Source organism: Scatophagus argus, chromosome 9, assembly GCF_020382885.2.
Source record: "Scatophagus argus isolate fScaArg1 chromosome 9, fScaArg1.pri, whole genome shotgun sequence".
In the NCBI taxonomy this organism is placed as follows: domain Eukaryota; kingdom Metazoa; phylum Chordata; class Actinopteri; family Scatophagidae; genus Scatophagus; species Scatophagus argus.
Genome location: NC_058501.1, coordinates 6,422,710 through 6,448,688, shown reverse-complemented (window position 1 = coordinate 6,448,688; position 25,979 = coordinate 6,422,710). Strand labels below are relative to the sequence as shown.

The following is a 25,979-nucleotide window of genomic DNA, read 5'->3' as shown; positions in this document are numbered from 1 at the left end:
TGCTTATATGTCTCGTTTTACAATTCAGAACCAAAGCCTCTTTTTACCACCCAGGTCCTTCTTTAAATTTGGGTATGTTTTACGTATCTGGCCGAGAAAGCTAATGTGCATTGATCGAGGATAGTTCAGGAGAAAAAGAATGGCATTGTCAACTGAGATTTTGGGTGTTCTGTTACTTTTAAGTCACAAAGGCTATTCTGTGGTACTCTGGTGCTGCTTTACTTATTAATTCTGCCTTTTCCTTTGACATTGCAAATCAGAGCACTCATTTTGGTTGGTCTAATTTGTGCATGGACTAAGTGTTCACACCAGTGAATGCCATTGTCTGGCCCTGGTTGGTCAATGACCCTCCCTCTCCCCTCCACAAGCCTCTGCGGATGTGAATTGGTAGGGAGGTCATGTCCTTGCCTTGCTCCCAAACATAAGCATTGTCAGAGTTAACTGAGTAAATTTACTTTTGGCTCAAGCTCATTCAGACCCTCACACTAACACACAGAGACACAAAAAAAGATGAACTGCGAGCATACAAAAAGGCAAGCCTTCTTTTTGCAGAGATTTGCTGGAGAATCAGAAGGTGTTCTTGTCAATTGGGGATGGTGAGGACCCAGGTCACCATCTGTAACATAGACCAGGGGCAGTAAATGGATGAGGAGGGGTGAAAGGGCACCCTCAGACATTCCTTTGGAAAATAAACAGAACAAAAGCGGGCTTCTCTGGACAGGTACCCCAAGCAGATCTATCAATTTTACTTCAGTTTTTGCCCTTTCCTGACTTCGCAAATGCACTGAATGCAAAGATTTTTCCCAGATTTAAAAATGCATGTGAAAAGTAAAGCTTCTGCTGCTGCTGAAATCAATCACATTAGCTTCATCCTCACATTTCAAAAGCCCAGTTGGGAGTGAGTTTAATGCAATTAGCAGGTTATCTGTGGTGAGGTGGAGGTGTCTGCTCTCTTCCTGTCACCGTATGGTCTGACAGGAGGGAGGGATGGCTTTCTGCAGGACTACAGAGGAGAGACGGGCAGATGCCCCGTTCGAACACCCTAGTCTTTTGTTACACTGTGGCTGCTCTGTCCAGGGTTTATTATCTGTCTCCACTTAAACAGCACCTGCCAAATTCAACCAACCACTCCTCTGTTAAACAACACATTTTTACAGTTTTGGTTCTCGTGCAGCAAATGACATCAAATTTTAACAAAACACATCTTTAAGTTAAAAAAGTTTTTTGAAAAATGGACAGCAGGAGGAGAAAAACAGTAGTGACCTCTGGCATTAAGGCACAGGCAAGTGTATTTAATGTTTGGGGCCGCCCCTGCCTTTGTGTTGAAGCCAGTGGTTCAATGAAAGGCGGCAGTAGGGGTCACCTCAGGCATCTGCTGCTCCCCTGCACCACTCATCTGTCCATCTGTGTATGCTGTAGCCCTTCTGTCCACTCATGCAGACTGACACAAACACACAAAAATACAAACAGAGAGACACATTCTGTAATGCTGTGCGCATACGGCTGTAGAAGGGTAAGTTTGTCAGCATATTTTATTCTGTATCTGTTTAGTGCAGACAAACACCACCTTGCCTGTGTTCTTGGCTGAAGAAAGGTGTCAAGGAACTATGGTATCTGCAAACCATAATGCTGGGAACTAGAAGAAACCAGAGAAGGAGGGACCCCTCTAGAGGCAACAATAAAACAAATACTGTGAGGAGCGAAAGAGTAGCTGAAAAATAAATAAATTATTCCTGGATTTTATCAGTAGCAGTTAAAAGTCAGACCTTGGCAGCTTCAGAGCTCGTTTTTCTCTTCCCTTCTCTTCATTGAAATTGTATCCATTGAGCAAATCAAAGCACAAGAGCTAAGTCCTCACAATAAATTTTCCAATGCTGCTTAATGCCTGTTAAACAAATTTCTGCTTGCTTAGAGGTCCTTGCTGTCTGAAAGATTGGGATGATTTATGCCTTTCCTGTCACTGATGAGGACATAACTGATAACGGGGAGGTTAAGCATGCAGAACATTTATGTCTCCATATGAGCCAAGACGTTTTGTTGTTTTTTTTTTTTTTCTTTTTCTTGTCTTCTTGGAGAGGCTCCCGGGCTTTCCACTCAGAGCAACACCTAGTAGATCTTCAGTTATGCAGCCTTAGTGATGTCTGAAGAGGAGCCTCCACACACAGATGTGGGGTGTCAAGACTATTTGTGTTTCTGATGAAAAGGACCCCTCTCTTCGCAGATTTCAGTTTGCTTAGACTAATATATTAGAACCCAGTTTCAAATAAACATAACTTTTTTTGCTCTCTCTGCCTCAGTGTTCAGTGCAGGGACAATAAGTCAGTTGTGATGAAGAACTTTATAGGAACATTTAACTTGAGAGTGAGGGATTGAAGCGGGTAAACAAAGCATTCCTTTCCCTTTCATCACCATTTAACTGTTCCCTTAACATTCAGTCTCACCTCCAGGCCAGTGCCCACCAGACCAGAGAACTTGTCAAATAAATATAAATCAAAAAGTCAAAGTTTATCCCACAAGTTACCATGAAGTTGCTTAAAAATTTAAACTTGATTGTGCAACATTCTAATCCAGAATCGGCTGCAAAGACTCATGGTGGTGCACAGTATCTCCCACAGTGAACTTGTGAGCAGCATGGCTCATGGTAGCACCCCGGTGATGGAGTTCTAGACTTATAGCCCGGAGGGCCATTTGGTTATACTCAGGGGAATGTTGTGTTGTGTCAGTCATTTGCAGCGACCGCTAAAGAGTGCACTTAGCATCCTCTGTTTCCCCCTAGCAAACATGTGGGGAGTGACATGATACTGTACAAGAGCCTGGACAACATATAACATTTCAAAGCAATTTCCTAATTGTTTCCAGGCCAAGGTCGATAGCCTATATGGAAGCAATCCCTTCTTTCAAACTTTTTCATGCAGAGATTGGGAAACATTAAAGTGTTAAGTAAACTTGACCCAGGCGGGCTAATTCATTGGGAAATAGCTGGAGTTTGTACATTCAGTGCCATATCAGTGACAGTCAGTCAGTGGATTTCCTTCTACTTGGATGGTCACCATATGGTTATATGCCTTTTGTGGTGCAATCCTGAGCCAGCCAGGGCCTGAATAATGACATTTGTTGTCTATGATGAGAGACTGTTTACAAAGGGGAAGAATAGATTAGCTAGCATACCTGAAGGTATATGTACTCCATATGCACTCTACACATTACACATCCTCATGGGGACTTCTAGTGTTGATGTGATTTGGAAAAAAAAAAACAGAATAAGACTTGAACTTAAAACGTTTATATGACTACATGGAAGAGTCCAGAATTGCCACAATGCAGGATTTCTTTCTTATCTTTCCTTAAAATGTCATTCAGTATGATCTTAAACCTTGTGTTTTAAATTGTTAGTGTAATTTAAGAATATATTTTCATTTAGGGAAGTCAGACTCTTTGAAACACTTCAAATAAAAGAAATGAAGGCAAAAAAGGTTGCATTAATCATCAGAAGTAGCAGACTTTGTTTGGAATTTTATTTGTACAGTAATGGTGTGGAATATTATCCAGTAATATATGTATATAAATGATCTTATATATCATTGTAAAAGCTCTTTACACTCTAACTGAATGCACCTCAAAACTCAGATCCTATATGCAATTATGAGGTAGACATTAATAATGGTATTTTCCACCCTCTGCAAAAAATATCGAATACACATTAAATTACTCTTATCAATGTAAGAAATATATGATTATCATGAAACTCTGTACATCACAAATAATAAAATAATTATAGAATAGAAATTATACCGATTTGAGTGCATTTAGTATATTTACAAAGAAATGCCGTTTTCTCATTTCTTCATTCGTTGCACTTTGTAAAGTTCTCATCTGTACAAATATTTACAGCTCAAAATAATAATGAACAGCAGTGCATTCAAAGCTAATGTGCATTTAAATATCGTCTCGTTTGCGAGTCTTTTTTTTTCTTATATTTTTGTCATCAGAGAAGACATACTCTCTGGCTGACCGCACGTCCTTGGCGCAGTCAGTTGTGGAAGTGCATTTCTTAAAGATGCAGACTTCTGAGCAAAGGGTTCGCTTCAGTTATGTGTGCTTTTTTCCTTTTTTTTTTCTTTTTTTTCTTTTTTTTTTCTTTTTTTACAACAGGGCCCCAGTCAGGCACAAGTCTGATTTTGTGTCCTTTTCTGTCCACAAAGGCGCACGACGCCTCTCCCAGCGCCGCTCAACTGGTCTCCAGTCAGGCAAAAATCTCTTGAAGGCAATACCACCACCCTCTTATCTCCTCTCTTCAGACCAGTCTGTGTGTATGTGTGTGTGTGTGTGTGTGTCTGTGGTAGATTAGACATTCACCCCTTTTTGACAAACAGGCACTTGCTCGGGCCTGTAATGACTCCAGCTGGACAGTGACAATTACGGCCTGGGTGCACATACCCAAAAGAGTCCGGCCTGGCTGGCAGGATCACACGGCAGAGCTGCAACAAAGCGCTGACAGGCAAAGCCCACTGTCCTCTGGCCTCGGCACGAACAGGTGCACAGTCGCACTCAATAGGCTCCCATCTCGCCTTGTACCCATTCTTTATGCCACATGGACACGTCTCACTCTCTGGGAAACAAAAGCCTGTTTGATCAGTGATAACTTGTTGCACGGATGGAAGTGAAAGCTTAACACGTTAAGGCAGAGAGTGTGAACTACTGTGTCTGGACTGAGTCTGAATAAATAGCAGGTTTTGCCTTTGCGTGCATCCCTTTTGAATAAGGCGCGTCATGCGTCAAAGCATTTCGGACATAAGGACTTTTTATCTTCAACCTGGGACCCATCGATACTAATGTTTGATTTTTCTGTCTTTCGAAGCTTTGTTATGAATAAGGACCGCTACCTGCACCCACACTGCTCCACCACCATGTCCTCGTACTGTTTGTACACCACGTTATTGCCTGAGTCTATGTACAGGATGCTGATGGGGCTGAGTTTGGTGGGGACGCAGCAGCTGGGAGGCGTGCTGTTGGGATCCATGGAGTTCATGAGCGTCTGTATGATGGCGTGGTTGGTCGGCTCGAGGTGCGACCTCAGGGGAAAGTCACACACCCCCTCGCAGTGGTAAGCCTCGTAATCCAGGGGCGCGATGATCCAGTCGTCCCAGCCCAGCTCTTTGAAATTCACATGCAGCGCCTTCTTGCTGCACCTGGATTTGGATTTCTTCCCATGCCTCTTCCCGTGTCGGTTGCTCAGCGCGGTCCTCCGCCGCCGCCGGGGCCCTTCTCCTTTAACCCCCTTCAGAGAGACCCCCTCTTCCGCAGCCGCCTCCTCCCTCTCGCCTACCGACCTCCTCGACTTGATCTTCTCCTTCATCTCGTTGAACAGGTTCTCCCTCTTCTTGGAGCGGGTGTAGGCCACCAGGATGGCCTTCTCCCGCTGGGGCCGGCCGCTCCTGTCCAGCCCCAGCTGCCTCAGGTCCACCTCGGTGTCTGATTTGCCGAGAGTGACGCGGAGCTGGAAGCAGAGCTGCTGGTTCCCGTGCTGGTAGTGTTGATGATTGTAGGGGTGATGATAGTGGTGCTGGTGTGCTTTAAACATTTCCCACACGTCCAAAACCTCCCAGCCTGCCTTGGTGGAGTCTAACGGGTCCAGAGACCTGGAGTCCAACAGTCTGTCCGAGCGGCAGGGGTAGACCTGGATGTCGTACAGACCCGTCGTCTGCAGGGAAGTCTGCAAATCCCCGGGCGCTCTCCTAAATATCCTTAATTCCGCCCCGACCAGCTCCTCTTTGTCTGAAAGGGTTGAGACATCAAACAGATACTTTTGTCTTCGCAGAGGAGAGTGCAAAAGATCGTCTGCAAGGATAAAAGAAGAAAATAATTGCAGTCAGATTCACTTAGGGTGTACAGTGTTCAGAGGGATAAAGGGAGGGAGGGGGACTCACATTCTCCCACAGAGGCCTTCTCTCTCTCTCTCTCTTGTTTTTCAAATGTCTGAAACAAACTACAGCTGACAAGTCCTCAGTTTGGAAAAAAATCTCCCAGTTAACACCACGTCTATTATTGGAAAAAAAGCTTTGCTGGTCATCCAGTCAGTGCTCGACTATGTTATACTTATAAAGCCATTCTTCTCTCATTTACTTTGATTTGATTCAGTTGATTCAGTTTGATTGGATTCAGTTGTTTTCTCTTTGTAATAAAATATTGTACGTCTTTGAATGCTGAATGCTAAAGGATGTGTGTAGGTTAAGTTTAGAAAGCCTGCTTTAAGGCTTCCGCCCTAAAGTTGTGGCTGTTCAAGTTTCTTAATTTCATTTCATGCGAATATGTTGCACATTACCATGTAGAAGTCATGTAACGCAAAGCACACAACGATTCCAATCTTAAAAAAAAAAAGGAAAAAAAATCAATACATAATGTATTTATCCGCTATTCAACCACAGGACAAAAATTGGTTTTTGATGTTGCAGTGAGAATAATCCAATCCAAACTGGTGAAAATGTAATGCCAGATTTAATCAAAGCCACCATGTTTTAATGAAAATAGTTCTGCTTTCATTTCACTTGATGACAGAAAAATTATTCATTTCCAGCTCCCTGACAGAGTGGAAGTAAACTTTTCCGTCTTTTTCAGTCTCGTAAGCTCTTAAATCAAAGCAGCAGTCAGAACATCAGAAATGTGATTAGGTTGCTGTTTTGAGAACTCTTGCAGGGTTATAAAGCAAAGAAAGAAAAAAAAAACAAGGGGCCTAGTGATGTGAAAGCCCCTGGCTGCTGTCAGACACAACGGACCAAAGACGACATACTGTACACTCAGCTGAACAATACACAATTAATGCATTATTCCCTGCTGGAGACCCAGGAGGCCTCCAAATATTGCATCAAGGCGAACCAATGAGACGAGAAGATAACAATGCATGAAAAGGCGTTTCTAAACACATTAAAGGTCTGCATCTATCAAACGACGAGTCCAGCCTCTTCCCCCCGTTGTTTTAAATAGATTTTGGATCAAAGTGATTTATGTTTAGCATGTGTTATCATGTATATCAAACTGTCAGCTCACAGCATATTACAGTATGGATACAATGAGCAGTTTCCTGGTTTCACTCCAGAGAAAATCCACTGTAACAAGTTCTTTTCTACTGTTTCCTTTTAGATCTTTTTCTTCTTCTGAAAAACTGAACGCAAACAACAAATAAAGGCCGATTAATGTCGTTAAAACACAGTTTGGTGATTTTCTCTTTTTTGTTTTGGACGCTTTTCCTGCTGCTGCTTTCAGTGCTTTGACTACATGTGGAATCCGGAGGCAGAATTTATTAAGAATAAGACATTAAATTCAGGCAAATTGATTTTGAAAAACGTCCATTTTAGTTGGGATAGGTGAACAACAACTTTCTATTGAATATCAAAAAAATCCATCTGTTTGAAAAGAAAAATTCGGAATTGAATTGCTTGTTGAGATGAATGTTTTGTGATTTAAAAAATAAATAAATAAATGAAAGCACGTTGCCTCGGTCGATTGTCTCCATTAATATGTGAACTTGCTTTAGAAATATAAAATAAAAGTGACACGCCTGCATCTAAACACCCCTGTGATATAATTTGTAAAAGTTTGCTCTAAAGAGATATTTGAATGTGGTTGTCAGTTTCCCTCCGTGAGCCCTGCAGAGTCAAACAGTAAAAGCAGATTGAAACCTTGTGCTCGTTTCAGTAACTTTGCGCGTATGGTCTGCATTAAGATTCTTTTTTTTTTATAAGACCTCAAACAAATCGAATACAAGTTCACCAAATAATTAACAGTTCTGAATTCCCAGCTTCCTCATTAAAGCACTTCCCCTCTTATATTTCATCCCATCCTGCCAACGACAACATTCCCCTTAAAAAGCGCCTGCACGGACTGACTGACTGACTGACTGACCGAAAAGGCTGTTGGAGCTATTGAGAGATATTCATGTTGACAATTGAAAAAATGTACAAAGTTTTCTTAATTTCATTATTATGTAAAGAGGCATTTTTTCCATTACGCGTTAGAAGCCTGACGGTGGATAATTCGGGGAGAATGCGGTGGATTTTACTGCTTGCTTAAAACGACTTCAAGTGCACTTTTGTTTGACCTTGTTGCTTGTATTTGAAGAAATGCAAAACATGTTTTTTATCATCCATGCCTCTGTCTGGAGAGAGAGAGAGAGAGAGAGAGAGAGAGAGAGAGAGGCGGTCGGCCTGCACCATCTGCGCTTTAATGAGTTACCCCAAGTGCCAAAAGTAATTTTCAAATTCGGGTTATTCTTTTCTGATCTTGCCTTTTCTGACCTCCAGGAAACACCCTGCCTGGTTTTATAAGCAAATTTCATTTACCTACAAAAGTGTGAAAAGCAAAGCAGCCGTAGATCATAGGTGCACTCAGTAAAACCGGCCCCTACATGCATGAATAATGCCTGAAAGACGCAAAAACCTGTTACTTTACGTGTCAAAAGGTGCCCCCGTGTGTGTTTCAGTTCCTGATGGAGAAGCTTTGAATAACTCTCAGCTGAGGTGCACTCTGCAGGTTAATGCAGTGCAACACTTGGGGGACGCTGGGACGAATCCCAAAAGAAACCAAAAGGCGCTTGAGCTGAAAGAACGGAAAGAAAAATAATTTACCGTAATTAAAGTGGCGGTCGCAAAGGGAGGTTCTGCAGTCAAAAGAAAAAAGAAAAAAAAAAGAAATACGAGCCACTTCATAGCGGAGGAAGTGTTCTTTCATTTTTTTTCCCCCCTCGTCGTTTTTTGGTGATGTGCCCATCGTGGCCGGGCTGGGTCATTATGGGAGAATAGACAGTGTTTGATATGTTATGACATGAACACTCAATTAGATCACCGAGTTCAAATACTCCAATCAGCCGTTCGATGCCAAGCAGCTCTCAGAGGGTCCAGCTCGGGGTCAGAGCCAGTGACACATCAGATCAAAATCACAGGAGAAAGTGAGGCGTTTTTCCTATCAAATCGGCTCACGCTGCAAGAAATGGCCACACGGACGAGCCCTTTTGGCTTTAAATTCATTCTTAAAACGTCCTCTTTTGTCTGAAAACGAGTAGCTGTGTGAGAGAGGGCTGCTTTTCCCCCTTTGAGCTGAGGTTCTTTTTTAGGAAAACCTTGGATTACGGTTTGATTTCACTGAAAGTCTTGAAAAAAGTGGATGTGCAGTGGGAATAATTGCAGCTGCGTCTTACCAAGCAGGTAGATAAGAACGTGAGTGAAGCAGCCGTCTCTCCGGACATAATAACTCGTAACGATGGATATTTTTTGCAGCGCGCAGTCTGCGTCTGAGAGCTGAGGCTCGGACTGTTTCGGGCAGGAGAGGACGCAAACAAAGATAGCTTTTATTTCTCCTGCAAAGATTAACTCGGCTTATGCCCCCTTGTGTGTGCTGGATGTGTTTGTGTTTATCAGATTGTGTTTGTCCGCGCAGGCTCGTCAAATCACTTGGTTACACATGTTAACTGACCCAAACACCTGCTTCTCACACCGACCCGCTCTGTCATGGCCCCCAGCTCCCTTTGTCAGCATAAGTGGGCCTGACTGGGCACCATGATGGCAACAGATTGAACTTTTTAACATGCGCCGGATTTTGAGAGGGTTAAACTTGAATTTTAAATGTTCGGGCTTATTTCATATAATTTGAGTTTGAGTTTGAGATGAACTTACCTAAAATGAATCAATAACTGAGTTCTCTTATTTAGGTGAAAAAAAGTTGTGTCTGTATTCACGTGGAGGTTGGGAGCAGCTTGCAGCCTGCGCTGACACTGATTTACAGCCTTCATTTAGAGAGCGCCTTAATTAGTGTTTTACTGTCGTGTAACCCAGAGGTTAATTTAAGTGTAATATAATTTAATACTCGGAAAAGCTTACATGTTTCGCCGGCTGTGAGTCAAATAAATCCGAATACAACCACGAAACTGCTCAGGAACAACATAGTATCCTGTGGTTTTTAACACTTTTCTGTTCTTGTTCTTAATCTTATCATTATTGATATTTTGTGCGCGCAAAAGTCCGTTTGCACACCATTTTGTCTCGTTTTAAACGTGCGTAAAAGTTGCCGCTGCGAGCTGGTTTTCCTGTAGTTTTTAGCCACATTTTATTAATAACTATACAAGAGGAGGATATTAGACCAGTCAGCTGAGGAAAATACTGTGCCACAGAATTATGCAAGACTGAGCTGAAGGAGCTGGCAGCGGGCTGAAACCAACCTGTTCCTCTGTCCACAAAACTTGTTATGGTGTTGGCAGATTTAGAAGAGCGGAAAAAACTCGCGTTTAGTCCGAGCTTCTCTGCAGCCGAGTATGTCCTGTATATAGAGAGCATGTATTCATGCGGCACAATAGCGTCCTTTAGGTCTTCTTTGTGATGGCCCACGACAGGATGCGAAGACGCGAAAATGTCTTTTAGGAATTTGGATGACCTTTGTCCGTCCTGATGGGAGATCCTGGCTCCTCTGTTTCTCCTCGGCGCAGAGGGAGAGATGATTGCAGCAGACTGGAAACACGGTATATTCCCAAGGAAAACAAGGAGCAGGCCCAGATAAAGCGTAACGAGTCGAGATGCGTCCATGGCTGGAGGAGCCGCCGGGAGATTTTAAGAAACTCTTTTTTTCCCGCTCAGTGAAGTTGAATTCGGGGTGGCCGCCGAAGTCGGAGACGGTGTGCGCGTCAGGGTCGGAGAGCTGCTACTTTTGCGCTCTCCAGTCGCTCCAGAAGAAGTGCGTTTTGCGCTCTGGACTCCACACAAGAGCGGAGGCTGTTGGGCCGAGAGAAACACGCCCACATGGTCGCTCAGCTCAGGGCTTCCCAAACAATTTCATGTCACAGACCTCCAAACGGACGCGCACTATAGAGCCAGTGGACCGCCACAAGATACGCACACGACCGTCCATGTGGGAAAGTTTGGGTTGGTGGCAAAGCAGCCAACTGCTGACCAGTTTATGCAGTCCATTTTTTTAAAATATTTTAATTAGTTTATCAAATTACAATGAAATTAACCTTTTGCTCGTCATTATTTATTGCTATAAACAAATATCTGAACAGCACAGAGCGACTTCCGTCAATACCAAGTTTGTAGAAGTTAACTACAGTGGATGTAGGTCCAAATAGTTTCCAGAAGAGCAGTTATAGTCCTCCTTATCACAAACTCTTGAGGACCTCAAAGCTTCCAAGGACACGTCAGATCAGGTTAGATTAGATTAGATTTTACACACAGATAGTATGAAGACACAGCACGCACGGGCTGCTCATAAAGCAGAGGTGTTTAAAATAAAAAGAAAGAAAGAAAGGCAGACAGAAACTTGGTGAATTTTGAATTTTGTCAGGTCACAGCTTATCTATTGAGATATTTAAAATGTTATTAAATAGATAATATAAAAAGTCTGATGAAATTTCCGGTGTATGATTTAGTGTTGAGCATTTGAAGAGGGGATAATCAACAGAAACATGGTCTCTGCATTTAAATGTAAAACCTCAAGATGTGATCACAGCAAACCCAAAACATTCAGCCTCAATGCATCGCCTGCAGTTTAAATAACACCAGTGACCTCTAGTGGTCATTATTATTTATTACAACTCGGTGTCTGCCATATATAATACAAGCCTACAGAAATGAAAACAAACGCTGCAATACTGCATAAATACTGCCCAGCAAATATTCCTGCAGCTTTCACACTTGCATTTAAACATCCACTTTTTGTTTTACAGCACTGCAACATTTCAAAATAAAAACCAAATAGAAAATCGTTATAGAAAATGTTATGTCGTTGCTACCTGAATGCATCATCAGGGCTGTGTCTGGATGACAGTGAACAAATGTCATCTCACTTTCAAGCTGTGTCATATTTTCTTTGGTAGGTAAGTAAGATGAGATTTCCACATTTACTTTTTAAAGTAAATAACTTTGTCATGTCGAATAAATATTGTTCCACATACCACATTAAAGGCCTTTGTCATGTGTTCATATTATTTTATCTGATCTTGTATTGTAGAAAAACATGAGGGGCAGCATGTCACATTTCTTTCAATACGGGCTGAAACAAGGCACATTAATGCACATCACTGTGCAAAGACCAAAAAGCATTTGACAGTTGAATTGCATCCAGAGCGAACGACGGAATGACTTCAGTCGTTATGGGGCTGCTGTGTCCCTCGCTTTAAGCCTAACTGAGCCTCTTTGTACTGAGCTCTAAATACATTCATATGCAGGTTTGGAGTTACGTGACAGGAGCTTGTGAACTTGTCCCAGTGATGGGGATGTTCATGCCATCCTGTTGTTCCAGCAGAGGGCCTCAGTGAAGAGAAGACAAAGTGCAGCTGTTCGGACACATGCTCACGTTTGGCTCAGTGCCACCCGGTCTGAGACAAGGCACAACGTCAACATGCAGCATACGGGTCAGCTCACAGACATACACAAAGACATTGGACTTCTCTGGACTCCAGTGACTGTCTGCACTAATGTCCGCCCTCGAGTCAATGGCGCAGTTGATCAGGCAAGCTTTTTGACGTTACTACCTGACACAATGTGTATAGAAACGGATGTAAAGTGGGACAGGATCCGCGCCTACCTCCCTGATTTCAGCACCATGGAGAGCAAACATGCTCTTACACTGAGAGGAAGTCAGCATGCTGCATATCACTGTACACCCAGACCTCCTGCGTGTGTTGACCCTGTGCCAGGCCTCTGTGTCACGCTCTGGAGTTTAGCTGGCGTCGTCGTAATGTGAGTCAGTCAACAACACGAGACCATATTCCACGAATCCATGCAAGAACAGCGAAACACCACAGGGGAAGCCAGTGTTTCAGATTCTGGATAAATATTCTAAATTATGAAGGTAATTTTGGTGATGAGCACCTGGGATCTCACAATATATGTTTTTATTCACTTATAAACAACGCATCGAGGCATTAAAATGGCCCTCTAAAGTGAAATACAGGGACAACACGCATTAAATGTACATGGTCAGCCCATATCTGCATGCCCGCCTGCCTGCAGCTTATAGTTCTATATGATGGAGGGGAGTCAGTGGTTAAGTAATTCCTCATTTGTTATGTAACACACTTGGGATGGCGGTCATATTGTGCGTGCACCGTCAGTGGTCTCGGTTCTTGTCCAATCGTGTGCGTCCTCAGTCTGCGCACAGCTCTCCTCCGCCCGACATCCAAACAGCAGAGCGGAGGCTGCCACCGCCGGAGCACCAGCAGCGGCACGAGCCTTTGTGCTTCACCCACTGACGCGCATCCATCTGACAGGAACCGCCATCACACACGCAGGTAAGAATTTCATTTCTTTTCCTCTCATGAAAACTCGTTTCAAACCGATCCATTGTCACCATTAGCTTGGAAATACCGGAACAGAAACTATTGACAGGAGGAGAGCAGGTGGTGCTGAGGAAGAGCTGTTTACAAGTTCAGGAGCCACCCTTTTGTCAACGCTTCCACATGTTCGCATGAGGTGCTGAAGGTGGTTCTAGGCGGAGGTCTCAAGTTGGAGTTTCACCACGTCTGATGTCGTACCTTACCAGTCTTTATTCTACAGGCTGAGGGGAAAACATCCTCAGCTGCTGAGGGGGGGCGCCAGATGAAACAAAACAAAACAAAACCAAACCGCTTCGCTGAATAGAACATGAAAAAAAAATGTAAAACAAGACATGTGAAGACAGTGTGGGAGAAGATGCTGTCGTTGACAAGAAAATCTCATAAGCCTTTTAAAACAGTGACATTGGCTTTGAAGTGAGATGTGGAAAACAAGGGAGGAGGGGGGGTTGCTGTAAGCATGTGAACACATGGGGGGCTGTGGTTCTGTTTCATGGCTGATATTACGTTTTAAAGGGTTTTAGCACGCAAAGGTTCAGTGTGGATCCATATGCTTCTGTAATACAGAAAATGATTATATGAGGGCAGTCAGCTGTGATTTTCTATGTGCTGTGAGTCCACCAAACATATTCTGTATCACATTTTCTGAATATTGTTGCTGGTTTCACTATGCTTTATGCTTCCTGGAATGACTACTCAGTAATGACATCATGCAGAGTCTGTTTAAGGCTTGGTGTTATGCATGACATGCTCCACAGGAGGTATTAATATCTGTACATTTTCAGAGTGCAGTTATTTCCTGATTTGAAAAATGTTTGGCCACAGATACTCAGCTAAGTTCACATCTTTCAAAACCGTACTTTACAGTCTGTTAAAATCGCAGAAGAGCATTAAATATCTTCATCACTGAAGTGACACAGACTTAACACTTAATTAACAATCGACGCAACAAACGGACTAACAGACTGAGTGCATTGTGGGGTTCATGTCAGATTGGAAAAATACAACATCATATGATCCACATGAGAGAGCACACAGACAGGGATGGATTAAGGGAATTTATAACTCACGCCCACTCCATGCTGTGTTAGACCATCTGGATAAGGGAAGTGGCTTCACTGGAGGCTTAAAGACTTGTTTACCAGTCATGAACACATTTACAGCATCCTACTGACAGCTTTCATCCTTTATCAGGATATCTACATCCCAAATGAGGGCAGTCTTATGCATGGAGGAGTTTTTGGAGTGATTGTGTGTTACTTACATAGCTAGTTTGGCTGCTGGTCATGCTTAAGAGAGCTGAAAATCCTGTGTTTGCAGCTTAGATAATGCTTAGCCTATTGCTCAGCAGGTAGCCAATCATTATTGCCTGGAGTCAAGCAGAGGACTGAAATGTTTACAGTGGCTGATTCAGGACAGTAACAAGTGCAAACACAATGGAAGCACACAAAATGTCATGGCAGTTAAGATGAAAGGACAGGTAGTCACGGCTTGCATGGGCAGGCGTCTGTGTCCAAACACCTCACAGGGTTTCAGGTTTACGAGCCGCTGGAAGGTCATTAGCAAAGGGAAATAGTGTCGCAGTGTTTGAATGTTTCAGCTGATCTCTGACTCTTTATTCTTCATATTGCAATGTTGCCGCGCTGCTGCGTTCCTTTCCTTTGGCTGCTTGTGGTGGCATCAGCTTAGAGAAGTCACGCTCTGAGCCAAAAACCTTCACGCTCCCCTCTTCTCTCAACCACACCCTGTTTTATTGAATTATTTCTCCCCGACTCAGTTCTTATTTCTTTTGTAGCACTTGACTATTGTACACAGTCATTCTGGGTTCATCACCTTATATCCTTGTAGTCTTCACTACTAGTTTGTTTTCTTTATCTTAGATTTTAAAAAAAGAACTATTGCATTCTTCCTAAGAAAATCTGTTTCAAAAAAAAGGAAAATAGTCATTATAACTCAAAATATATCATAAATGTAAGTCAGTAGTATTTAAGTATATACAAAAGCTAAGCTCACACATACAGACTCAAGGACAGACTGTTCATTCATTCTGAGAAAACCACTGTGCAGCTGAATCACCTCGGCACGCTCTCCATGTTCCCTCAGCGAAGAAAAGGCATAGCAGGATGAGCAGCAGAAGAGAACACTCTGTGTACATTTGCACATAATTGGTCCCATCTAGCTGGAGTCATTCGTGTACTGTTTTTCCCTCTGTTGCTCAGACTGTTGCGAGGGCACGGCTCTGGTTGCTCTGCCCTGCTTGGTGCTCATAACACGATCCTGCTGTGCGCTGCTACAGTACGATAGTACGCTGGATACCTGAAAATGAAAGTGAAACCATAGGCAAGGTAGTGAAGGCCACCCAGAGCACAAATCTATTTTTGAGTCTGATGAAAAAAGGAGGTGGATTTTGATTCCCATGACTCTCTGGTCTATTTTTGCAATCCTCTTTAGGCCTCTGTGGTTTGGAGAAAGAGGATTTTTGCACAAGTCTGAGCTCATTCAGGGAACGTGGCTCATATTAGGTCATCCATTGGCGATATCATTCCATTATTGACGGAGGATTGTTTGGGAAAGTCAGATAATCAAGGCAAGACTAATTTTCAGCCAAAATGTTTAAATAAAGTTAACATCTGGATGAAGCGAGGGAGGACAGGTTCGTATTCACTGATGCGACAGCAGCACACACAGACCTTGGGGTCAATAACGTCATTCCCTGTGCAAAAAAAAGGAAAATCATGTATGCACTTACGTAACTGACCCCCTTAGGCAGCAACTCTGAGAGGAAATCCACAGACGAGAGGAAGTGAAGTGATTGTATAAAGTTCATTCAAGCATGAGAGAAATTCTGCATTATTTAGCTTTAAAGCATCAATTAAATATGTTTCCTCCTTGTTTAAATGTGCATGTACAAAATGAACAAATTCAGTGTGAGATAACAGTTTCTAACTTGGTGCCCAGGTTTTTAAAGAAGTGATAAGAGTTAGAGCAGTTTTGCTTATCAAAATGATATCCTGAAGTTGGACACCTTTTATCTTTTACTGTGCTTCATATGATTATCCAGGATGACTGACAAAAGCAAGAATATATTAAGAACAACACCAGCCTTTCTTCTTTAGAGCTGTATCTGTGTAGACTCTGAACACTCTCTGCTCTTTTGAAATCTCAAGCAGATGAGTTGTTCCAGTTGTTTTAAATCTGTTTGTCTCATATTGTTTTTTCTTCTGGTATCTCTTTTACCATTTTTAGTCATGATGGTGACATGGCTCTATGGGAAATGTTTGTCCCCGACTTCAGTTCCGACTGTCTTATTCATGGTCCCAAGAGGATGAATCCTAAAGTCAAGTTCTAGTCTACTGACTACTCAAAGTCGTTTACAGCACATTTACAGACAACTGATGGTTGAGTTATGTGCAAGAAGTCAACCCGCTCATCAGGAGAAATATTGCCTTTTCTATCCAAAACACTTCACGCTGTTTCATCCACATACTCTCACACACCAATAGACGTGTTGAGTATGTCGATGAGCAATCACCATATGACTGACATTTGTGACTTAAATGAATTTCTCAACAACGTTTGAGTGGATTGCCATGAAATCTGGGTCTGATTCAAGGTGCCTTGTGGATAGATTAGACTAGATTAGATTCTAATTTTTGCCATATAGCCACTTACTCACCAACAACTTATTCAACAACATATAACACAGAGTTCTTAATCGATTTCCGTTAAATTTTGTACAGACTTGTTTATTACTGCAGAATTATTTAGTTGTTAAATACTTTATGTATTTATGTGTGACCTGTTAAATTAGTTTCATAAGGTCATAAATTAAGTTTGTGGCAGTAATGGTTAGCTCTGATCTTGTTGTGCCGTCTGTACCAGGCAGAATGTGTGTGTATGTGTGTGGTGGAGGCTGGGATTTAGTGGCGTAACAGGGTTCAGACAGAGGGCCCTTGTTTGGGGCTGAGCGCCACCTCCAAACGCTGCCACATACACACAGTCCAAATGAAAACATGACTCACCTGATTTATCTCCCCTTCTCGACTCATCAGGAGAAAACGCTACGTGAAGCACAATGGGACCCTTCCAAGAATATGAGGTGAGTCTTCATTCATTCGTTCATTTCCACAGCCAACAGTCTTCTGCATGCGGAATCAGTCCTTTCCAAAAAGAAGTAGCTTTTCTGGAAGCAGTGCAGTAAAGAAAATGAAGGCACATATGTGACTTGACAGTTATTATGCTAAGGACAACAACCAACATTATAAACAGACTTCGGTCTTTTATAGATTTAAACATATCGCCATCCTGAAAAAGAAGCTGCATGGATTTAGGGTGTTCGGCTACATTCCTGCCTGCAGCTCTGACAGATTTTGCTTTCATTAGGAAAAGAAGTCACCGGAGAAAGGAAGCCCCCGTAGCCGCATCCCACGGTTGGTCCTCCATCCCTTCCGACCAAAAGACAAAGGCTCGCCTCTGTCTGATTCTCCCTTTTCAGAGGAGGAGGGGAAGGAGTGTGACCTCAGCTCTGACCACTCCAAAAGGACCATCAGCACCAACAGCTTTTGTTCTGGTAAGAGGGTCAGCTCCAGTCTGAGGACAGCTGGATTCATAACTGAGCCTCAGATACACCATTTCTAGACCAAGAGGCACAAAATAGCATCCAGTACTCTTGGTTGGTTGAATAAACATAAAATCCTTACTTCATGTGTGATGAAAGCAGTGGTGCCAGATGTGTTTTACTTATGAAAAGTATCAGTACTGCAGTAAGAAAAAAACCTACATTACAAGTAAAAGTCCTACTTAAGTAAAAGTGCAGCAATATTTAAGAATACCCAAAGTACCCATTACACAGAATCATACTTTTAAACATTTTATCACCTATGCATTAACATGTGGACAGCATTTTAATGCCAGCTGGTCAAGGTGGAGCTTATTTTAACTGATGAACATATGATTATTATATAAGTGGTCTGTGTTTTAAAATCAAGAAAGATGTTCTGGAAAATCAGTAAAACTCAAAACTAATAAACTTATTTCACCACAATGGCATTATATATGATTTGTTGAGATGGAGATTTTGTAGTGTTGGGGATATGCAGAATGTTAATCTACAAAGTGATTCAAGCAATCAAATAAATGTAATAGAGTAAGAAGTATAATAATTCCCTCTGAATCGTGATAGAGTATAAGCATAAGGAAACAAAGAAAGGAAATAATCAAGTAAAGGTAGCTCAAAACTGTGCACAAGTACAACGCTTGAGAAACTTACATTCCTCCAACTTTGGGTTCATTACTTTGATTCAGGTTGCATTTCACCTTCTTTTTTAGCACAACATGCCGGATTAGTACATTAGTCATGTATATTTTATACATAAATTAGGGAAAATGAAAGACAAAAACAACACGGCAAAGAATGTCTGTGCGTGTGTTCAGTAAGAGTGCGTGTGTGTGTGTGTACACTGTGTAAACTACATCATGAAAGTGACGAGCCATTGTGACAGCCTGTTGAGCTGTCTGTCAGATAACACCCAGGCTGAACCTTGAGCTCTGACTGCGTGCTTGTGTTCCCTGCCTGCCAAACACTGCCTGTTCTTGGCTATTACTGTCTATGTGCCTGTTTACAATAGATGACACCGGCTGCCCCACTAGTCAGTCTGTGTCCCCCTCCAAAACCCCGTCAGGCTCAGAGCAGAGCGCTCATGGCTCGCCGATACTCCCCGAGCGCAAGACCAAGGTGAAAAGGGTGCGGGTGATGGCCGAGTGGAGCGGTGAACCTCGGAGCGCCCCAAGACACAAGAGGGAGCTGAGGTCGGCCATGAAAGCCAGAGGTAAAGAAGGATACAGAGATAAAGATAGAAAGATGATAAAAGATTGTTTTTTTCCAGAAAGAGCAGAATGAGAATCAACAGCATCTGAAAACTTCACCACAAGCTTGGCCTGTTATGATCTTTTTTTCTTTTACATGCACAGATGGATATACAGAGCACTGCATATATATGCTGATTCTTGCCAGTGATTCCCCAAAGACCAAAGTACAATAATTGTGTATTTGTCACATGTCAGCAGGGAGCAGATTCCCCCATATGTTGACTGGAACAAACACTGTCTGGGGAGCAGCTGCTTACCTAAAAGGAAAATAACTTGAGTGAATTGTCATCTATGCTTCTCTATGAATCTGTGCTCTCTTTACACACTTTTTTTAAATCAGGAAAAAAAAAACTACTTGATCATGAGTCACGACGAAGAAGAAAGCTGATTGGTTGAGGAAAAGGTTTGGGAGCTTAGCCAATTAGGCTGATTAGCAGGATTTTACTACACCCATGGAATGTGCTCAGACCCTCAGTTGAATCACTAAGTTGTGGAGGATCACTTAATTTTGAACAATTCAGATAACACACTCATCACTGAACACAGTAATATGGTTTTGTTTGATGGAAAAAGATGCTACTCAGGTATGATTTTAAATTTAATCTGTAATAATTTAAAGACAATATTGAGTAACCAGTTTCTCTCTGCTTAAACTATTAAATTGATGGTGTTCCAGGCTTCAGTACTGCGCTAAGGACATGTATATACAGTGTTTGAGCAAAGCAGATTATCAGGGCTCCATATAATGACTGAATGTTATTGGATAATTGTGGACTGTTAATGGAATTGCTAATCCAGTTAAAATTGTTATCTGTATTGCGCTGTTCAAACACATGTTAGTCTGAAGGGTGTAGGTATGTGAGTAGCCCATCAAGCTGCAACGTGAGAATCTGTTTGAAACTGTGATGTGCAGTCGGCCTCCCCATGAGGGAGTCTTAATGGAAGTACTGCTTACAGAAGCTGTAACATGATAGCCCTGCTTTATTCTACATTTGATCCTAAGGTGCTTTTAAAAGATAGGCTTGCAAAAACAAACAAAAAAGTGAGATTGTAGCTTTTTCTGAGCAGCAGCCACTGAGCACAGGTAGAATGAAACAACAAACATGTTTCCTGCTCGGGTACAATGTGTTTAGTTCTAGTTTTACTTTTGGTGCTTACCTGTTACCATTAGCCTGCCAAAGCATCCAGTCATACAGGACCAAGAATGGTTTTATCAGCAAAACCCTTGAGTGTGCTGACTTGAGCTTGTCTTTTATGATTTTATCTTTTCATTCAAAGAAAAAGATGTGTCATATCACCTTTCAGAAGTTGCATAATCTGGCTTTAAGTGTGACAGCATGCCAAAGCAGTGCTGCTTCTCCCCACAGGTAGTGAGGCAGACTTCAGCTCCTCCAGCAGCACAGGCAGCCTAAAGACCAGGGGGAACCTCACTTTCAGTTCAGCTGGAAAGAAGGCTCCATCACGCAAGTATGACATTGATATATTTTTCATCACTACTAAGATAGTCCTAGCTGAAATAAAATGGGGCTTTTAATTATGTGTTCAAATTTTCTATTTTTCCCATTCTCCCATTGTAACGCTTTAATCAAGTCGCAGCGCCCATATCAGACCGCTCCCAGTATTCAAACCAGCCGGGAGCCCCTCAGCAAACCGTGATGCAGAGCTCTACGCTCCCTACAGGACTCCTCCCAGGGCTGCCTCCTCGACCAACAGCAGCTGTAACTCCAGTCCAACTTCCAGGTACCAAAAATGGCTTTTTTATCATGCGTTAAGACTGGAAGACTTGTTCTTCATCAGTTGTATAACCTTCTGGTGATGTCCAGCCTTTCCACAATTCTCCACTTGGATTCATTACAAATCTCCAACCTTGCCTGCACGAGGCAGAAACAAGTAGATTTTGGAGACCAAAGAGATTTGGACTGTAGCTCAGGCAATGTGCAGCATACCAATGAATGAGTGAGTGGGTGGCTGGATTAAGCTCAGACTGTTTTATCAGTTCCTCTCATGCACCCATCTGGGATTATATCGGTCATGATTTGACTGTGGTTGGGATTAATGAAGATTTAATATAGCGAATGTCTGAATATGGTACCCAGACAGTGACCTTAGTTGACTGCACTTGCCTCATAGCTAAATTAGAATAAATGCACCTTCATTTGGAGAAGAGGGTCATTAAGATTTTGGTAATGCAAAACTGATGAAATAGCATGAAGTTCAAAGGTGTTTGGGACCAGGATGAGTTTCTGACACATCAGTCTGTGCTTCAGGCTCTACATTACTTGGAAGGTTTACTTCCAGCTAAGCCTTACATTAGGTTTAACCTCAAAATCCTCTCTCAGCAGTTTAAATGACAAACACCAAACCCACAGTTTTTTTAGTTTGTATGCAGTAGCAGAATCTGCACTCTTCATCTTATGTTCACAGCCTTCCGTAAATTTATTATAACCCTCCACGCTTGTCACTTTAAGACTTTTCCTCTGCCTCTCTGAGTGTCATGTGACATATTTTCCTCTGTCATGCTACCTTCTGCTGGGCTGTTTCTATTTCTGGCTGGATGCAGAGCGCTTGCATCAAAGCCTCAAGTATCCCAGGTTGCTAGGATATTATGTTAGGGCAAGAGAGGGGCTTACATGCTGATTTGCACACTGTCCAGATCTGCCCACTCATCCTTTACAGACGATACAAATCCTTTTATCAATTCCCTTTGAGTATGATAAAACGCTGATTGTAGGACATGCAAAGGACATTTTAATGCTAATAAAGCCCTAGATTGATTAATTAATTAATTAATTTATTTTGTTGCTTGTATTTAGATAAAGCAGCACTTTTTTGCCTCTAGTCTACATACCAGTAATCCTGTGTCAGACAGTAATTCCAGGCTTCGGAGAGCATCTGCCTTGATGGCAGTCTCAGACAAATTTGTCTGCAGGAAGCGATTTTACTCTTAACTGTCTACTTGGTTTGTTTTCTGCTGTTGCTTCAAAATGTCTAATTGAGAACCAATGAATAACGTTAGCTCTAGTGAGTAAATTTGGCTTTTAACCAACACATTCATCTCTCTGGCCAACAGAAGAGCGAACCTGGGCCGCTACCACTCCTGTGGAGACAACCATGGCATCAGACCCCCGAACCCTGAGCAGTATCTCACCCCCCTACAGCAGAAGGAAGTGGCAATCAGACACCTGAAGACCAAACTGATGGAGTCTGAGAACAGAGTCCGGGACAGGTTTGTTTAGGTTTAGCAGCACAGTAGCTTCTATGATTCTATCTGTAGGTTTTCATGGCTCTAAGATAGGATAATAGTGTTCATATCAGGGGAAAAAATGAAACCCTTTTTGTGATGAAACACACTGCAGCTCTGCTCAACCATTAAAATCCTCTGGCATGTGAACTCCCTGAAAATGACTGTTGCATAAGAGAAAGAACAGCATGATGCTGCCACTGTATAATTTAAAGAATTGCGTAAATCAATCTGTGTGATATTGTACATTATATTATGATGAAGATGAAATTGACATATTTTGTCATTGGAGGGAACTCACTCCAACGAAATTTGTGCTCTGCATTTAACCCACCCAAGTGATTTGCACAAACACATAGCAAACCCGGGGCAGTGGGTGACCGTGTGCAGCGCCCGGGGAGCAGTGGGGGTTAGGTACCTTGCTCAAGGGCACCTCAGCCATGGACACCGGTACGGGGAATCGAACCAGCGATCCACCGGTTACGGGTCCGACACCCTAACCGCTGATCCACGACTGCCCCAATTATTTGCTTTCTTGCTGAGCATTCAGTGAGAAGGTGGATACTTAAAAAATTAATAGAATCCACCTCCCAGAACAAGATGTCCTTACACTTGAGGAGTGAGCTTTGGAGGTTCAGTCAGGAATACAGGAACTAGGATGGATAGCAGGTAAATTAAACGGGCTCATATCTAACACCTCCTTGTCATAAGCTCTCAAAATCTTAGTGCTCACTGCAGCCATGCAGCATCACTCCTTCCCGACTGCCTGTTTTATATGCTAAGCTAGTCAGCAGCTGGTTGTAGCTTTGTATTTAGCATATACTGTAGACATACGAGTGTTATCAATCTCCTCATCTAATACTTTGCAAGAAAGGGAATAAGCACATTTTCCAAAATGTCTTTGCTGAAGTAACTGGTTTTTCCTTCCTTTTTATTAGAGAGACAGAAATTGAGGAGCTTAAGATGCAGCTCAGCAGAATGAGAGAAGACTGGATCGAAGAGGAATGTCATCGGGTGGAGGCTCAGCTGTCCCTTAAAGAGGCTCGTAAAGAGATCAAGCAGCTGCGTCAGGTGGTCGAAACAATGAAGAGCAGCCTGATGGAGAAGGATAAGGGAATACAGAAGTATTTCATCGACATCAACATCCAAAACAGGAAGTTGGAGTCCCTGCTGCAAAGTATGGAGCTTGCGCAGAGTGGCGCCAATCTCCAAGATGAAAACACCTTGGACTTCATCTGTGACAGCTCCGATAGTTGTGGGAAGAAGATGGTGGGGGAGGAAGATGGTGGGATGGAGTTGGAAGAACAAGGGGCAGAGGCGATGGCGGACAGTGGGCTGCTGGCAAATGATGAGATGGCCAACAGAGAGGACATTTTAGAGCAGGTCCTCATGTCCACTGCGGTGGATTTCAGTCAAGACTCTAACAGTAAGCTGAGAGCAGGGACAGAGTCTGGGCCTGTGGGTTCTGCGCTGTCAGTAGAGGAACAGTTGATTGATGTATCTCCTGAACCCCCACCAACTCTGCCAAACACAGGTTCCAACACTGTCATCATCTCTTCAAGCACACCTTCCCAGCAGAATGCAGAAGATAAAGGAATCCAGACCGACATAATGCCCATGTCTCCAGACCTGCCAGCTCTGCTCCTCCAGCTGCTAAAGTTCCATGGGGCAACAGCAGGGGACACAGTTCTGTCAAACTCCAGCAGTCTTCTGGTCCTCACAAACCTACCCACTTCCACTTCCACCATTGCCACTCTCCCTGACTCAACACCTCCCCCGCCCAGCATGATCAACCCTGCTCCCCCAGAGAGCCCTGACACCTCCACCGATTCTGGCATGTGCTGCTCAGAACCTGCAGAGAGCCGAAGGTTCATGAAGGAGCTGGACTTTGTTGTCGGTGAGGAGGAACCTTGTCTGTCGCCAGAGCTGGATGTGGTTGGAAAGCATTACTGGAGCAACAGCTTCTTGGTGGATCTGGTTGCAGTGGCAGCCCCTGTACTGCCCACTGTAGCCTGGCTGTACTCGAGGCACGGCGTGGACGGAAGCGCTCCAGTGTACAACATTGCTGCTCTTATTAGGGGCTGTTGCATCATGGGATTGCACTCTCTTCGTCACGTCACTCACAGGCCGGATGTTTAAAGGCTTCCACCTCGCATGCACGCGCCTAATCTTGAACTAAAAGCACTTAAGCATCTTTTCAAGAGTATTTGTGAGATTTGTGCATTTTTGTTAAACACTTAATGATATTAATGCAGTTATTTTGGTTCCAACACTGTTATTTTGCACTGTGCAGTTACCATAAGTTGAAGGAAAATGGTGACATGAAAGGGATTATTTTTAACAGAGGTTATTTATATATTTATTTATCATGTACATGTAGAAGCTGATCATCTGGGTAGATGGTTATGTGTTATCATTGTCCGGTTACGTCCCCAGTTGTCCATGAATTTAGGGAAAAAAAAAAAAAAAGTTTGTTTGTATGAGATTTTTAGGAAGTGAAAGATTAAATGTTCTGTTTGATGGGTTCTGAAAATTCTAATGGTTTGAGTTATTGTTCAGAAAGAAACCTTAAACCTTCAGCCAAAGCTTTAATGTGAGTTCACTGTTATTGTTTTGTGAAGAAGTATGTATTTTTTTTTCCCTCCCTGGGATAGAGCTTTATTCAGTACAGCCTGTGTATTGTTCATAGAAATAAGTTGATGCTTCAAAGCAATTGCCACTTGTTATGTGCCTCAGCTATGTGCAATACTGGTGGTTTACATCAAATGTCCTTGTATCTTTATTATTAAAGCATGATAAATTCATGTGTTGTCACTTGTGATGTTTTTGATCAGACAGGTCTGTTATGGGAGAGGATATGCGTGAACAGAAACAAAAGTTAAAAGTTCGACTTATGTAAGACTTGTGTTAAGAATACTGGAGAAGACTGGGAGAGCCCAAGTGTCTTCATTTGCACAAGATGTTCACATAAATTAATAAAAGGAAAAATATGAACCCAAGTGCAACCAAGCAGCATTCTCATGACGGCTCATCTTACGTAAAAGCTTTCTTCGCCTGTATTTTCAGACATCCCTTGGGTTGTGGGTCTGACAATGTAAAGTGCATTCGATCCACTTTACTGGGATCTCTCAGAAGCTGTAAAATGCTGTCTGTGCCCTTATTCCAGTAAAAACTGGGTCAGTGCCAGAGCAATAGCAAATGCCTTCTTTAGCCATTACGCAACATCTAGTTATATTCGATGGAAATGAAAGAGAAAAAAAGCTGATTAAATGAACTAACCTTTGGCAGCTTTACTCCATTTTCAACTCCGCCACATGGTGGTGTATCTTAAATTGCATAACCACAACCTCTCAGTTTATGAGGTGTCAGACTAATGAATCATCAGATGCCATAATCCCCACACTAGTCTGTAGATGCTTGATTAAAATGAGTGGGCAGCAGTGGTTGTAAGTCAAACCATCTGAGAATATACCGGTCCAGTAAAATCAGTATATCTGACTCTGAAGCCTTTTAGGACAATTATTCACCCAAATAGCTTGTTCCCTTTTCTGAAGACTC

At 42.6% G+C, this 25,979-nt stretch overlaps 2 protein-coding genes across 3 annotated transcripts; one reads left to right on the top strand and one right to left on the bottom strand.

Moving 5' to 3' along the window:
• Positions 1 to 3,318: 3,318 nt before the first annotated feature.
• gdf6a (growth differentiation factor 6a) lies at positions 3,319 to 10,768 on the bottom strand. The gene is made up of 2 exons (XM_046400609.1): positions 10,208 to 10,768; positions 3,319 to 5,838 (listed from the first exon to the last, which is right to left on the bottom strand). The coding sequence occupies exons 1-2, from the start codon at positions 10,566 to 10,568 to the stop codon at positions 4,880 to 4,882; spliced, it is 1,320 nt and encodes a 439-aa protein (XP_046256565.1). The 5' UTR covers positions 10,569 to 10,768; the 3' UTR covers positions 3,319 to 4,879.
• Positions 10,769 to 17,372: 6,604 nt separating this feature from the next.
• On the top strand, positions 17,373 to 25,225 carry sybu (syntabulin (syntaxin-interacting)). 2 transcript variants are annotated; one of them, XM_046399640.1, is made up of 7 exons: positions 17,373 to 17,411; positions 17,696 to 17,882; positions 18,940 to 19,140; positions 20,548 to 20,647; positions 20,771 to 20,920; positions 22,251 to 22,406; positions 23,360 to 25,225. In XM_046399640.1, exons 1-7 carry the CDS (start codon positions 17,388 to 17,390, stop codon positions 24,558 to 24,560), a joined length of 2,019 nt encoding a protein of 672 aa, XP_046255596.1. In that variant the 5' UTR covers positions 17,373 to 17,387; the 3' UTR covers positions 24,561 to 25,225. The 2 variants fall into 2 exon arrangements, with proteins under 2 accessions (XP_046255596.1, XP_046255595.1); XM_046399639.1 differs by lacking the exons at positions 17,373 to 17,411; positions 17,696 to 17,882; positions 18,940 to 19,140 and adding an exon at positions 19,611 to 19,764.
• Positions 25,226 to 25,979: the final 754 nt, after the last annotated feature.

What these genes read in the sequence shown, in the direction of transcription:
- gdf6a (XM_046400609.1), bottom strand. Translation starts at nt 10,568, where the DNA reads ATGGACGCATCTCGACTCGTTACGCTTTATCTGGGCCTGCTCCTTGTT. An exon ending in TTTTGTGGACAGAGGAACAG is followed by an intron (nt 5,839 to 10,207) that starts GTTGGTTTCAGC and finishes TTATCCTTGCAG; the next exon opens with ACGATCTTTTGCACTCTCCT.
- sybu (XM_046399640.1), top strand. Translation starts at nt 17,388, where the DNA reads ATGGGACCCTTCCAAGAATATGAG. An exon ending in GTCGGCCATGAAAGCCAGAG is followed by an intron (nt 19,141 to 20,547) that starts GTAAAGAAGGAT and finishes TTCTCCCCACAG; the next exon opens with GTAGTGAGGCAGACTTCAGC. An exon ending in GAGAACAGAGTCCGGGACAG is followed by an intron (nt 22,407 to 23,359) that starts GTTTGTTTAGGT and finishes CCTTTTTATTAG; the next exon opens with AGAGACAGAAATTGAGGAGC.